Source organism: Mobula birostris, chromosome 8 (assembly GCF_030028105.1).
Source record: "Mobula birostris isolate sMobBir1 chromosome 8, sMobBir1.hap1, whole genome shotgun sequence".
NCBI lineage: Eukaryota > Metazoa > Chordata > Chondrichthyes > Myliobatiformes > Myliobatidae > Mobula > Mobula birostris.
Window position 1 is genome coordinate 70,179,956 of NC_092377.1, and position 15,120 is coordinate 70,195,075.

At 39.3% G+C, this 15,120-nt stretch overlaps 1 protein-coding gene across 5 annotated transcripts in view; it reads right to left on the reverse strand.

The window, feature by feature from the left end:
• Nucleotides 1-427: 427 nt before the first annotated feature.
• Nucleotides 428-15,120, reverse strand: part of LOC140201387 (SERTA domain-containing protein 2-like) — a 93,350-nt gene continuing 78,657 nt past the window's right edge. For 4 of the 5 annotated variants that reach the window (XM_072265423.1, XM_072265427.1, XM_072265422.1 and 1 more), the window contains exon 2: nucleotides 428-5,355. In XM_072265423.1, coding sequence (XP_072121524.1) covers nucleotides 4,446-5,351 — 906 coding nt within the window. In that variant the 5' untranslated portion in view covers nucleotides 5,352-5,355 and the 3' untranslated portion in view covers nucleotides 428-4,445. Of the gene's footprint in view, nucleotides 5,356-12,137; nucleotides 12,243-15,120 lie in introns of those variants that run through there. The other variant, XM_072265425.1, reaches the window with a different exon arrangement.

A 15,120-nucleotide genomic window follows, 5' to 3' on the forward strand; every position in this document is an offset into this window, starting at 1 on the left:
ATTGTTACAGGATTAGTGTAAATTGGTGGTTGATGGTCCAGTGTGGATTCAATGGGCCAAAGGGCTGTTTCCTTACTGTATCTCTCCATGACTTTATTAGTAGCCCAATTATAATGGGAAGCATTGGATTAATTTATTCTGTTTCTAAGACACAAGCTGTCAGACATGGAAAGCCCAATCTGGGACTGCAGTGGAAACTAAATCCATTATGGGTTTTAAAAGGAAAGCAAATAAATAATTCACAAAACAAACATTTCAACTACCATAGGGAATGGGTCTAAGTGGAAGAGCTCTTACATTGTGTCAGGCTTAGGAATTCCCTGTGTACATTATAATTCTTGGATTTTGCTTTCTACCTAGCTGTTTCACACATGGTACTGTTTAAGAATGCAGTTGTTTTTAAATAAGAGAATTTGGGAACAGTAAATCATCAGATTTTACAGTTTATTGTTGAATATAAAACTACAAAAGTAAGACTGCTCAATTTCACTTACATTTCTTCAATTGGATTTAATTACAGTTGTAATTATGTGAATACAGTAACCTTGCTTTCAGACGTATATGTTTGAAATATTGCATAGAAAAAGGCACAGCTCCGGGATCTGTGGCAAATTGCAGTGTTTCGGCCTTGGCAGAAGGGAGAAGCACTCTAGTAAATCTCATCATAGAAAGCAGAGGCATTTCAATCTTTGAATACAGCTTCTACGCGTCCACACAAATGTACATTCCAAAAGCTGAATACAATTCTTACTATACATACATTCTGTACACATTATAATCCGTTTTGCAGAGTCTGTTAGCTACTCATTAAAATAAATATATTTACACAAAGAATAAATAAGGTGTGGGAAATATCACAGCTCAACCAAAGTTTTTTTCTGTTCATTCCTTGTTACCTTCCAACAACCGATGAGATGTTACTCTCAGGTTCTAGTTTATACTGTATCTACCAGTTCTGTCCATACACTGTACAATTTACACAAAATATTTTTATATACATGTATAATTTCTAAGTGGCCATCTTTGAGGGCTTTAAAAATATACCCAATAAAGTGAAAGATTAGTTTGGAATTCCAATACCTCTCCCCATCTAAATCAAAAGATCAGACATGATATAAATTGCATTGAATTTATTGGAGCAATTTTTGTTATTTACTGAGAACAAAGTTTAATAATATACCAATGTATATCAAACAAGATTGGAAAGTCCTTACTTTATATTTTTTATAAGTTATTGAAAGTGGCCACTTTAGGTTTTGAGGGGAAAGCACGATTTGTAAACATAAAGACTCTTTTTACTTCCAAACAATGGAAACTGTGCCAAGTTAAGCAAATCGCTAGCTGTTCCTTCATTTTGTTTGTGAAAGGTTTTAAATTTGCAAAATGAAAATCCAAGTATAGTCACAGTTACTGCAAATAATCATTTCCACTGCAAGAACAAGGATTTAAAACAGATAATAATGTGGCAGAACATAAAACATAATTTAAAATTCTTAAATAAATTAATTTAAAGACTTACTCCTAAATTAGCCATATGCATTGCAATATAGGTTGTAATCTACACACAATTGCTACGGTACCAATGAAGAGAAACACAAAACTAAAAAAACCAAGAAAGGTGTTATATAGTTGACAGCAGGTATGAGGCATTCCAATTATTTCAAAGCAATTTACCAGACAATTATTAAATACACTTGTCTGTGAATAAACATAAGCTTTCAAAGCATTATTACACTCAGTGTAAGAGTCATGCATAGAGATCTGCTTTTACCTGAAACTTGATTATCTTGATTATATATGATAAACATTGGGGAGGGGACAGAAGAAATGTTGAGGGGGAGGAAAATGTGGGAGGGGGCAGAAATCCCCTATGAAATCTTGCTTTAATGGACGAATCTCAAAAAGCCAGTCAAATTGGAATTGCAAAGTGTTGTTATAAGGCTGGCTTCAGTTTCAGAGGCTTGAAGGAGGTTTATTCAGTCTCCAAGTTCTGCTCCAATCTGTAGCAGAAAGATTTGTACTCACTCACAGTAATACTGAGGTGAAGGGCATATCCTCAGTGAATACGCTCCTAACAACAGTTATATTGATATCATACATACGCATTTCAAAATTAAATATGGGTTGGAGAATAAGTACTTTGTTTCACAAAATAGATGAAAAGTCTGATCTAATGCTAGTTCCCTGGACCTCTTTAAATTGACTACTTTTGACAAAAAAACTCATCATCCTCACCATATTGACTCACTTATTCGACTGAGCAAATGGAGCTGCAGTCTGAAGATACTTCACAACTCTCCTTTTCTACATTTTTTCCAAAAGCAGACACATTCATACAGAAACAACAGGAATTCTGCAGATGCTGGAAATTCAAGCAACTCAGGCCTGCTGCGTTCACCAGCAACTTTGATGTGTGTTGTTACATTCATACAGTGCGATTTATTAATATATTCTTAGTAAAGAAAAAAAGGGCTAGATTGGCCTCACCCAGATCCAGCTGTGGAATTAAAAATCTGTTTTATTAGGTCTTTCCTGCTTCACAGATTAAAAGCTCACAACATAGCACCAAATTGTTGTGTTTACCTGGTAACTTTCATTTTGTTCACTTGCATAGATGCAATGTCCTTTGGTGATCAGATGTCACACAGATGCAGAATGGATGTGTTTGCAATGCGAGAAGAAGTGAGACAGTTTTGTTTTTTGGACAAACAGGTTAAAGTGGATTGTGAGGAGGTAATGAATGAATTTAGAGTGGGAGAGGGATAAACAAATCAATACAAAGACTCGGATTAGCTGTGGGAATGATGCTGACCTATATTAGCACATAAATTGCACAGCAATGTGATGAGGAAGATTCCCCATCTGTTGGACACTGTACAAGTTGCTGAGTGATTTACTCCACTCCACCATCAGATCTTCAAATAAAATGGCACTTAGGGTTTAACTTAAGTGTTTTTGAATTTGCTACATTAATCCATTAATTATCTATCAGACTCACTGTGTAAAGTTAACTCTGGTAATAATCAGCATGCATTGTTAATACCATGGGAAATGTTAATGCCAGTCAAGCTCTCTGGCCCAGAAGGTGAACATAATTAAAAAGAATGGAGTTCCATTCTTTCAGGTTATGAAATATTGTTGGAGGATTTTTAAAAATATCAAATTACAATACTGATTTTTTTGTCCTTTAAATTTTGCTTTCCTTTTGGATATAATCCAGTAATTCCATTTTTGTTCCTCTTTCCAAATTTTGCCAAGTTTCACCATCTTTTCCAGTCCTTTTTTTGTTTATTTCCCAATCCTTCAACCTGTTCATTTAAGGAGATAGACTATTGGTCCCATTATTCACTGAGGTCCTTGTTGCTTGCTGCTTGTAACACATCATTATCAACTCACGCTTCCAACTGTTTACGGGGCAGGAAGTTTTAAACAGGTACTAACGGGTCTAATTAAATAGTGAGTAGCACGAGATGCCTTTCTCCAACATCATCTAGGCTGCAAACTAGAAATTTTGGTTTTGAACTAAATGACAAAATTCTCAGCCACACACAAAATGCCACACTTTCAAGGAACACACTGGGATGCTGCTAAATGGATGCATTAATGATGTTGAGAGGAAAATAAATAACAATTAAAGGTCCATTCTTCAGAATCCAGTTAAAGTACATCTCCTCTGCCCAAAACGTTTCCTTCAAGCAAATCTGCATACGTACAGCCTTGAGATCCACTCAGAACTGTTGTAGACTTCAGTTACTCTTACATGCCCCTCAAATCCAGCACACAAACATTCGGTTTATCTTTTTGTATAAAAGTACAAGGTATTCTTGTTCATCTGAATTTAGCAGAGTATTGTGAGAGCACATCCTATCAAAATAGCTATCCGGTGTATAAAAACAGCATTTTATAAAACAATATGATCAACTGCAATCCTGTACAAAAATATAAAATAAACCCAAAGAGCAGGTTCAAAAGAGCAACTGTCGCTTTGTAATGAAAGGTGGAACTGAAACTATAGGAAGAATGTCAAGACTTGCAGAGAGAGCCTGGTTTACCTTAAAATTAAAAAAAAACCCACATGTATACATTTCATAATAATTCTGACATTACCTTGTGCTTGGTGTATTCAATGCACAATACTTCAGAATTGTCATGATACTGTGTGTGAAGACAATCTTGCTTTTAGCAAGTGTTCAGAGATTGTTCTGAAACAAATCAGTGATGAACAAAAATAACACTTAAAACTCTACAAGTGGACATACACAGATGAAGACACTCCCAACTCTACTGCAAACAATAACTAGTGTAATTGTTATTTTATATAGACTAAAATGCATGCACACTTGTAAAAGTTGTAGCGACTGCATCACATTTAAAACAATAAAGGATGAACGATATCTGTAAATAAACTGCATATATCAAAAAACTAGTCTTTTTTTTTTGTCATATCAAGACCCAACGAGCACCTCCATAATGTGGTCTAGTTCAGCAAGATCCATTTTAAAAGGCGGACTTGGAGTCACTGATTGATTGCTGTATGGAGAAAAGGTTTTCAAGATATCATCCGCAGTGACAGTGGCCATTTTTGCACTAGGTCCAGTGGTAGGTGTGCAAGGATCAAAGTCGTACATGGAGGTGTCAATGTCTGCAAACAAAATGTCATCAAGTGTCAAATCTGTCAGAAACCCTGTTGTGGTGATTTCAAAGTTGCCGGGCAATGGGTCTACAAGCTTTGTTTCAGATGGCTTGTTCTCCTGCACCTCCTCAGGCTTTTGATTGCTGGACTCACTTGTGTCACCTTTGTAGCTTTTTGCACCAGTGGTAGTGGAGGTTGGGCACAGCTCCTCGATTTCATCCAACGCAGAAGAGAAACTATCTTTCAGTGACTGGGCTGGCGATTTGCTTGTGCCCACATCAACAGTTTGAGAGCTGCTAAAGGTGTCCTCCTCGAGCAAGGATGCTGGTGTCAGGCAGGAGTCTGGTGACGTAGCGCTTACCAAACTTGTGGCTTGGATTGGAGGAGCGGAAAGGTGGCTGAATGCTGGCTGGACTTCTCTGTAATTATCATTGAGTGTGTCAGTGGACTGGGAAGGGGCAATGAACATAGGCTTCAGGCTACCTTCTCGCTTTAGTTCCTCCTGAATTCGTCTCAACATATTGTTGATTAATACTGTCTTCTGCAAACTGGGTTCTGTTAAGGGCTGTTGATTGTAAAGTTTCATGAGGGAAATGTTGAAAATGGTTTGACGCTGTAATGTGTAAGACACCTTTGAGGAACCATGCCCAGAGGACACTTTGCCTTCCATCCCATCTTCATTTTCACTAAATTTTCGTTTAGCTCCTTTACCCAACATATATCTGAAAGAAAACAAAAACTAGGTATTAAAACAGGCTTATTTCCTGATGGGTCATTTCAAGACTTCTAATGTAAATCTATACTTTAGAGATGTGGATTTCAGCAAGTAAGCCTTGATTGCCATGTAGACCTGTAATAAAATGTTTAGAGACCTAATATTATTTTCCAGAAATGTACAATTTTTATCTGATAGACAATAAACAGAGGTCCAATTTTCTCAAATATCAATGTAGGCCAAGTCATCCCAAACTGGAATCTCAGTTGGATTACATCTGGATTTAACCACAGACATTTAGATAGCACAGAGGTAATTGAAATATTGCCAACACCAGAGGACATCAGGTTAAAGTAAGTAGAATCATCAACAAGAGAAAATCAGCAGATGCTGGAAATCCGGAGCAACAAGTGGAGTAATGTTTAGGGAAGATGTCAGAGGTAGATTTTATTTTACACAGCAAGTGGTAAGTGTATGGAATCCACTGCCAGGCATGGTGGTAGAGGCTGACAGAATAGGGACATTTACGAGACTCTTAGATAGGCACATGGACATTGGAAGAACGGAGGGTTACATCTGTGGAAGAGGGAAGAGTTTGATTGTAGAGTATGTTCACATATGTTGGCAGAATATTGTATGCTGAAGGGCCTGTACACACACACACACACACACACAAATTGTTTAAAAAAATATCAGTAGATATCTGATAGATTGGGTAGGAATCATGATTTGAATAGCCCATGCTCCTTATAACGTCATTGAATAGGAGATACCTGGGAGTAAATTGTTATTGGTTGTAAGACAATATAATACACCAGACAGTATTACATTTTACAGATCAAAAGCTTAGAAGGTAGTGTAAACATCAAATTAGATAATTACTTTGAAACTGTTAACATACCAGAGAATTTTACAGATGTTTTGAATACTGACATTGTTTTTCTGAAGGTATAAACACTCAGTTCCAAAGTACTTCAGGTCACAAGTGACAAATGCATTAATAGAGAGAGACTGTCAAATTCAACAGAGAAAAATGTGGTATTCACTGCAATGGAAGCAGAACCAGTGGAAGACTGGTGCACCCAGTGCCAATGAAGAGTCAATGAAATTACTTTAGGTTTAATTATCATTCAACCATACGCATGAATACAGCCAAACAAAACAGCGTTCCACCAGGGTCAAGGTACAAAACATAGTACCAACAGTCACAAACAGCACAAGACTCATAATTACGATAGCAGAAAAACATACAGTCACAAAAAAGTAATACAACTCAAGTCCCTGAATGTCATGACATGTGTGGTCACATCCCGTGCACCATACCATACAACAGTTCTGAAAATTAGTATTTTTTCTTTGTAGGATAAATTGACAGCTTTGGCAGATAGTTTCAAAGCACCCATCATTACGGATTAAATTACTTTACAAAGACAAAATATTCTCCAATAAAGAGATTTTATTCATTATCCAACAATGCAAAAGACACTATCCAAATGTTGTCAGAATGCCTCAAATTAAGGATCTCTCTACTGTTCACAAGAGACCTTTGCTAAAAGCAACCACGAGGAAATCTGCAGATGCTGGAAATTCAAGCAACACACACAAGATGCTGGTGAACGCAGCAGGCCAGGCAGCATCTCTAGGAAGAGGTACAGTCGACGTTTCGGGCCGAGACCCTTCGGGCCAGAAACGTTGACTGTACCACTTCGTATAGATGCTGCCTGGCCTGCTGTGTTCTACCAGCATTTTGCATGTGTTGCTTTGCTAAAATCAGATGTGTTTCAACAACTGTTCAACTAAAATTTATGTTAGAAGTGGACAAAAGTTGTACATTTTGAACTTTGTGAATCTGTAAATGTGTCTCAGTATAGTTTGGGAAAAATATTTTCAAACTTATAACTTTTAATCCAAAACACTGCTGGGACATTGAGACCGCATTGGCCACCGGAAGAGAACCAGGCAGGAATTTCCCTTCAAATATAATATTTTAAGGAAGGGTTGCTTATGTAAACCCTACAAAATTTAGTATTTAAAATGCAGAATTGTTTAAATTTTTAAACAGCCTTAAGATTTCTCCAGCAAGTGAGCTTTTCCAACAGAAATATATAATTAATAAATTGTATTTTAACGCTTCCTGTGTTTGATAAAATTCTTGAGACAACAAAATTACAGGCAACTTACTGGAGTGTTGAAAAACCCTATTTCTTGGTTTCAATCATAAATCTAAATACAACCTGCCACTACTCTATTGCAATATTCACAAAATTGCAATCGACCAAGCCAAATCCATTTGTGCAATGTTTATGCTCTTGCACATAGCAGAGGAACATTTCACTTCATTTGGAATCAATTTGGACCTCAATATGCTAAAATATACTTGCACCTCCTGTGCAGCGACACTTTCCCTTTAGCCACCATTCTCAAGTAAAGCATCACCGGCCATAGAAATCTCACTCTGCTCCTGTTGTTTTCTGTTCTGCAATCATTAAGTGAAGTGAAGTAGTTGTCCACATTCTACAAAATGGCTCTCAGAACCTCCAGTGTATAAATATAGTATAAACTTGCAAAATTAACACTGGGGGGCATTCTATGGAAGGAAGTGTGCAAGTAAGGATAGCCAGCAGTTCACCCAGAGAACTGGAAAGAGGCATGAAGTTGGGAGAAGCGTAACTGAACACCAAAGAAAAAAGTCTGATAAACTAACCAGTGCTATTTTGACACTTTTAGCTAATTGAACCCACAAGAGGAACTTTGCCATCCTTTGTTAAAAGTGAACTTCTTGCCCTTAGTTCAAATCCACTTCATTCCAATTCCATTACTGGCACCAAACATCAACCAGCACTGGTGTTTGACTTTAGAGTGGAGTGGGATACAAAGCCAACAGTGACATTCCCCTGTTGCAGGACATTAGCAATTCTTCTAAATGATATGCAGATACTCAAAAACACAACGCTCTTCAGATTAAAGAGGCACCAATCACTACAGTCTCAGCAAGAGCCGACACTCCAAATTGTTCTACAAGGTTGTAGCTTTAAATCCCACTCCAAATGACCCCAAAAATTAAGTGCAGCACTGAAGGTGCAGGTATGAAATGATCACTTTCAGATAAGACTAAACAAGGGGGTGACCCGTTGGGGCATCCTTTGAGAGAAGGGTAGTGCAGTCTGATGTGACCAGAATGTACATTAAATTTTCCTGAATGCTATTGGAATCGCTTTGCTTTGGAAATTGAAGAAGAAAACCTCAGTTTATTAAAGAAGAACGACACATAGCAAAACAAATATAGCTCTTCCTCGTTTAACGAAGGACACTTTTGATGGTATCATTTCTGGTTCATCTGCCACCCTTGTGCCTCTCATCGTTCTGGAGACATGCAGTCCTTCCATCCGCCATCTCTGCATCTCTTCTGCTGTTTATTCTTTGTCTCTGATCTTGGAGACGTGCATTTCTCTGCTCCTTTGTCTCTTCCTCTCTTCTCCTGCTGTGCCTGTTTTTGTCATTCTGGAGACGTGCATGCCTCTCCTCCTCTGTCTTTTCTTCTCTCAACTTTTTTGTCCTAACTCTTTAATCCTGGAGTTGTGCGGCCCTGGTCTCATCCGATTCTTGTTCTCTCCCTCCCCTTGCCGTTTCCCGACGACATTTGGCATCATCTCTTGACCATAATGTCCCCCTTCTCTTTCCACGCGGCATAATTAGGCTGACCATTTTTTTTCACCCTAATGCTGGATAAATGGTACGAAGCAGTAACACCAAAGCTCCCAAGATTCTTGATGATATGGTTGGCACTCTCCTAAATGGACGTGATATAGTCACTGCTGTCATTTGACTGCAGCAAATGTCTGATGAGTGTCTCGAAGTACATCATTACAATAAAATTTAATTATCTCTTATTGATAGGTGGCAGTTTGATCCATCCCAATCCTGCATATGCTGATGGTAATTAGCAGAATGTGACTGCTTGAATTAGAGCTGCCTTGCCCTTTTGCTCTGGTTGGTGTCGCTGCTGTGAGCATCGTGAATAGCTTCTGAGGCTGGCTGTGCGCATGCGTCGTGGTGTCGCGTCACGGTTTCCATCATGGCTTACATCAGCTCTCGAGTGAAAGCGGGACTGTTGATTTTGGCAAGTGAGCGATTTTATGCTAATATATAACACTGAACTTTGCCTGCATTCTGTAAGTTAGCGCATTTTAAGTCGATCTAGCTGAAAATAGTGCGGCTGTAATGCACCATTTGCACTAATTGGAGGTTACAAACAGACAGAGCACGAGAGTTTTGGTAGTATATAGATGTTAAACTGGTAATCTGTCTGCACTCTCAAGTAAGCACTGAAGATCCAAAAGGTCTACCTCAAAAAGGGATTAGACGTTACTCTCAAAGTCCTATAAGTGATTTCTCCTCGCATCAGCATCATAACTACACATTATCTGCTGGTCACCGCCTTTCAGTTTGTGGGAGTTTGCTGCATACAAGTTAGTCACTGTACTTCCAACATACAAGGTGCTTACATTTCAAATGTGCCTTAGGATATGAGGTTGTAAAAATATATCTTATTTTTACCTAAACAAGGAACATTATTGTAAGCACTAATTAAAGTATATTACTTCTTTAATAAATGTTCATATGAGCTGCAAAGATAAAGTAATACAAATTGAGTATCCTTTATCCAAAATTGAAAAAATGTTTTGAGCACTGGCATGAGGTCAGAACTGGGAATTTCCAAAATGTGCTGGGAGGTTCCCAGGCGATGCACACCACAGGCAGTTTTGAGAAGTAACCTCACATATGTAATGAACATAAGTTAAAAGCAAAAAATTAAAATCTCGATTGTGTATTCAAAGAGGGGATTCCTCAGTGTCACAGTAAACATATGCCACTTAACGGTAGGCTGATCCTGAAACACGTAAAGATCAATCACAACAAACTAAAAATTGAAGTTAATTGTATACATTCAGCAGGTTGGTGGCAGAAATTTAAGAAAAGGCACAGAATTAAATATTTAAAGATTTAAAAAATTTTAAAGCTTCTGTTGGTCACGAAGCAGCAGAGAAATTTATTGATGAGTTTGCAAAGATCATTGCTCATGAAAATCTAACACCAGAAAGAGTCTACAAGGTTGATTGTTTTTATACCTTACATAAAACCTAAAAAAAGGTAAAATACAAATACAGCGTACTGTCACAAACGAGAAAATCTGAAGATGCTGGAAATCCAAGCAACACACACACTCATCGCGATGGGATGAAGGAAGGAAAGGTCGAAAGGTCAACTGTACTCTTTTCCATGGATGCTGCCTGGCCTGCTGAGCTCTTCCTGCATTTTGTTTGTGTTACAATGCACTGTAACCTTTTAATCAAACCACGGCACCATAGGTGGAGATCGAAAGCCTGCTGTTGTTTGTTGCTGTTCAACAACTGATTCAGGTATTCTCCCGATGCTGCTTTTGTTACCTGCACACATTATTCATTTTATGTGATGAACAAGTGTAACACAAAGTCTGCTTACCAGTAGCACGCAAATTCAGAGTCGGAAATGTTGGCCATCCCAAGCTATCTCATTATGTATTCCAAAATCCGAAATCCTAAACACTTCCGGCCCCAAACATTTTGGATAAGGGGTACTCAATCTGTGCAAGCTTCAAGTAGGCAGAAACAAGTCTACTACTTTGCAAAGTGACATTCCCCTACTGTAAGATGGATGTTTACAAGTCTGACCTTGCAAACCCTACATTTCAGTCATAATTTATGGTTATTAACTACTCTCAAACTTAACAAGATAGTTTTTACCACAGAACATAGAGTAGAAAAAGAGGATAGGAAATTGGTATTTTCTGAACACAGATTAGAAACATTATTAACTGACGAGAGGAAAAAATTTTGACACCCGTTTCCTGAATATTTTAAGCTGCTGCTTGTAATTTTGATATGAGGTAAGATTTCCTGTAGACATACTAACAGTTCACTAGTACTAGACAAAGGAACAATTAGACGAAAGGTTCTCAAAACTTCTTTTGAGTAGCCCATTTCATAGATCTTTGTTCATCACCCCTTATTTTCCAGCACAACTGTAAAACTGATTACAAATTCTAAAACTGCACCAGCCACCTATAACCCCCCCCCCCCCATTACCAACTTTACCCTTTTGAAAAACTGAGTAAGATATCACAGGTATGACTGCAGAATTTGAAAGAAAAAACAAGCAACTCAAGCAGTGATTCCAAACCTGCAAGTTTAAACTGTGAGAATCTTTTGAGCACTTAAGTAATCTTCGTGTAAAACTAAATTACTGGATTTTTAAACTAACTATCAGAGGTTAGTAGATTCCTTAAATCTCTTGCCTTTAATCAACATGAACAGAAAGGTGAAAGCCTACGGGCAAACGTGAAACTTCTACTGCATTTTTGCAGGGGCAATGCTCATGGAATTTGTCTGCAATTTCTACTGTAACTCCAGTTCCTTAAAGCTGTTCAGACTCTCCTACCTAGTTTCTAATGAAGTCCCATGTCTAAGTAAAAAATGGGCTTCTCTCTGTTTCTCTGGGGAACTGGCAGCCATGGTGCAGGAATGTCAAAGGAAATGTGGTGAGCAAAGACCGAGAAATATTTTCCTGACAGCAGCAAGTCAAAAAGTTCGTCAAAGAAATCTCCTACGTGAGGACTTTCTCTATGAAGTACAGCTGTTAACGAGAGGCAAATGTTGGTCTGCTTTCACTACCAACAGTAGGAGAATTCATCTCCTACAGGAAGGAAACACAAACACGAGAACAGACATAAATCATGATTACGAAACTTACTGTGCCAGGAGCCAGCTCCTTAATTCAGTTTGTCCCTTACAGAAACTCAGCCCATGGTTAAATTATCCAGGGTAGGACTTGTCGTTCAAGACTGCAGCAGGGAAATCTGTCACCGCACCCTGCTGGTGCATGCTGCACATTTTTTAGAAGTTATTCACACACATGTTGTAATTGCAATTCAATGATTGGTTGCTAAAGTTCAAAGGTTGAATAAGTTTAAGGAGGGGCTATTCAGCTGCCTGTTATCCTGTGCAACCAAGTTCTGACAGTGAACCCAGCTTTCAATGATTAAATCTGCATATTTGAACACTTTAAAAAGAAGCTTCTAAGTACAAAGAGAAGCTAACTAAGTATCAGCAGCACCACAAACTGGGTGACAAGGCAGTCCCTGAAGCTGTAGACATTTCTTATATATGAATAAACTGTGAAAATCAGTCCTCAAAGATGCAAGATTAATTTGCCAGACACTGCACTATACACAGATTAAAAAAATATGGAGAGATTTCAAAGGATGAATTATAGAGATTCCCACCAGATAGGGTCAAAATTAAAAATAGGGGCCTAGGTTAGACATTGACAGGTGACTAGGGTTTTATTGTGACCTCAGCTGTTGTTTGTGTGGAGTTTGTACATTCTCTCCCGGACAATTCATGATCCCCCTCCAGATCCCAAAGATGTGGTGAATTGGCAACTGCAAACTACTCCTCCGGTAGGCAAGTGGCAAAAAGAACTGAGGACAAGTTGGTGGGCATGCATGAAACAAAATAGGCTGCAGGGGTAGTAGGAAGTATGGAAGAGGGGGATGGGATTAATCAGCTTTTCCTCTGGCAATTTGCTCTGCTCTAATGGGCTGAAGACACTGCAGACAGTGGGATCCGGATCTGCTGGAGGAACCCAGAAGGTCAAGCAGCATCTGTGGAGGTAAAGCAATAGTTGACGTTTGGGGCCCAGAGACCCTGCATCAGGACTGAGAATGTACGGGAGAGATAACCAGAATAAAGAGGTGAGGGGAAGGGGCAAAGCAAGAGCTGGCAAGTGATAGGTGAATCCGGGTGGAAGGAGAGGAGAGGAGATGGTGGCAGAGGCTGGGAGGAGATTGGCTGCAGATTGTGGAATCTGATAAGAAAGGAAGACGGTGAGTGAAATCAGATAAGGAAGAGTGCTAAAGGGGAAGTTGGGGGAGGGGATAGAGGACCGAGTGGGTGGATTGTGTGGATGTGCAACTGTTGATAGCACAAAATCAAACCTGAAACAAAAATCGAAACTGCTGGAAAGATTCAACTAGTTGGACTTCATCTGCGGAAAGACGAATGGAGTCAAAGGACCATCCCGGCACATGCTACGCGACCCAACCCGGGTGGGCTACCCGTCCAGTATTTTCTGATGAGGAGAGAGAGCAATAACTGACAATGAAATGGTGGGGAAGGGTTGTCTGAGGACTAAAGTGTTTTGTTACTGATGGTCGGATGTCAGGGTTGGAGATGCCCAAAGTCAGATGGTTGTAGAAGCAAGTATATGGAAATGCCCTGAAGAATCGTAGACAGAGTAATCCAAGGATAAACGTGCTGGGCACCCAACAGCAGAAGCCCAAGTAGGAGCAGAAAGTGATACAGTTTCTCCCCACTGGCCCCTGAAATGGTGGTCGTGTTCACAACCAACCTGCACTATGTCTCCTGGAGCACATACTAGTGGCAGCTTGCTCACAGGCCATCCCTATCCTCCCACAAAACCAGCCTAAAGTGAAGCTTGGGGTAGCCAGGAAGGATTCGCCTCCAGGCCCTTCACCTTCCTAAGAGAAGAGCAATGAAGTAATTGCAGAGTAGATGGGTCTGTACAAAATAGAACGCACACAACTGTCAGTATGGGCTGCCTTTAATCTCCCGTTCTCTGTATGTGCTGCTTTAATATTGAGAACATTGTTCCAACAGAACCGGTGACATCAGAACTTCTCCGTAGATGCTTATCCATTGAAGTGTGCCACTGTACAGAGCTGAAACTCTGAGTTAGGATTTGATATCACAATCTGGCTGGAAGCAGGATAAAGATGGGAAGAAAGGAACAATTGGACATACTGATGGGTTTAGTGGAAGCACTGTGGGAAGTGGTTTGTGGATTGACTGGGATAGACGAGTTGGATCAAATGACTAGTTTTAAATCTTGACATTTGAAGATACCTTCTTCTAAACTCTCACCCAAGTTGCATCTCAGGTCATGATGTTCTTGCAGCAATCTCACATAACATACAGGTGCCAAAAGGAAGCAGAAGAATGAGCTCAGATTCTGTTTTTGGACAAATTAGGCTAGATTTCTCTTTCTCAATATATCTGTGCTCTGTGGGATGCCAAATTATAGTGGGCACATTTTCGTGATCCTAATAATCAGAAACTATTCCTCAGAGGCACTGAAAAAAGGAGAGTCAGGAGAAAGCAGCATTGCTTTAAACCAGAGTTACAGAATAAAGGAGTGTGTTGGGAAATTCTTCAATCTAAGGATAAATGAAAAGCAACTCTCCTCCAACAGAAAAGAATCTAACAGTACGGGAATCAATTTAAAATATCAAAACTGAGATTTTTAATTGAAGGACTATATTGAGAGAGGCGGGTTCCTTCTGCACCATTCTAACTGAGCATCATGGTGGGATAGTGGTTAGCACAACATCTTGCTGTACAGGCGCCCCAGGTTCAATTCCTGCCGCTGCCTGCCAGAAGTTTGTACATTCTCCCTGTGACCACGTGGGTTTCCTCCCACAGTCCAAAGAAATACCAAGCGGTAGGCCAGTTGGTCATTATAAACTGCCCCGTGATGAGACTGGGATTAAAATCAGGGGAGATTGCTGGGTGGTGTGGTTCGAAGGCCCTGTTCTGCACTGTATCCTGATTAGTAATAAAAATTAAATAAACTGAATTACAGGAAGAGTTGAAGGGTTGAATAGTCTCTTCTGGTTTCTGGATGTTCAAGGATCTGCAACAACACTTAAGACTCC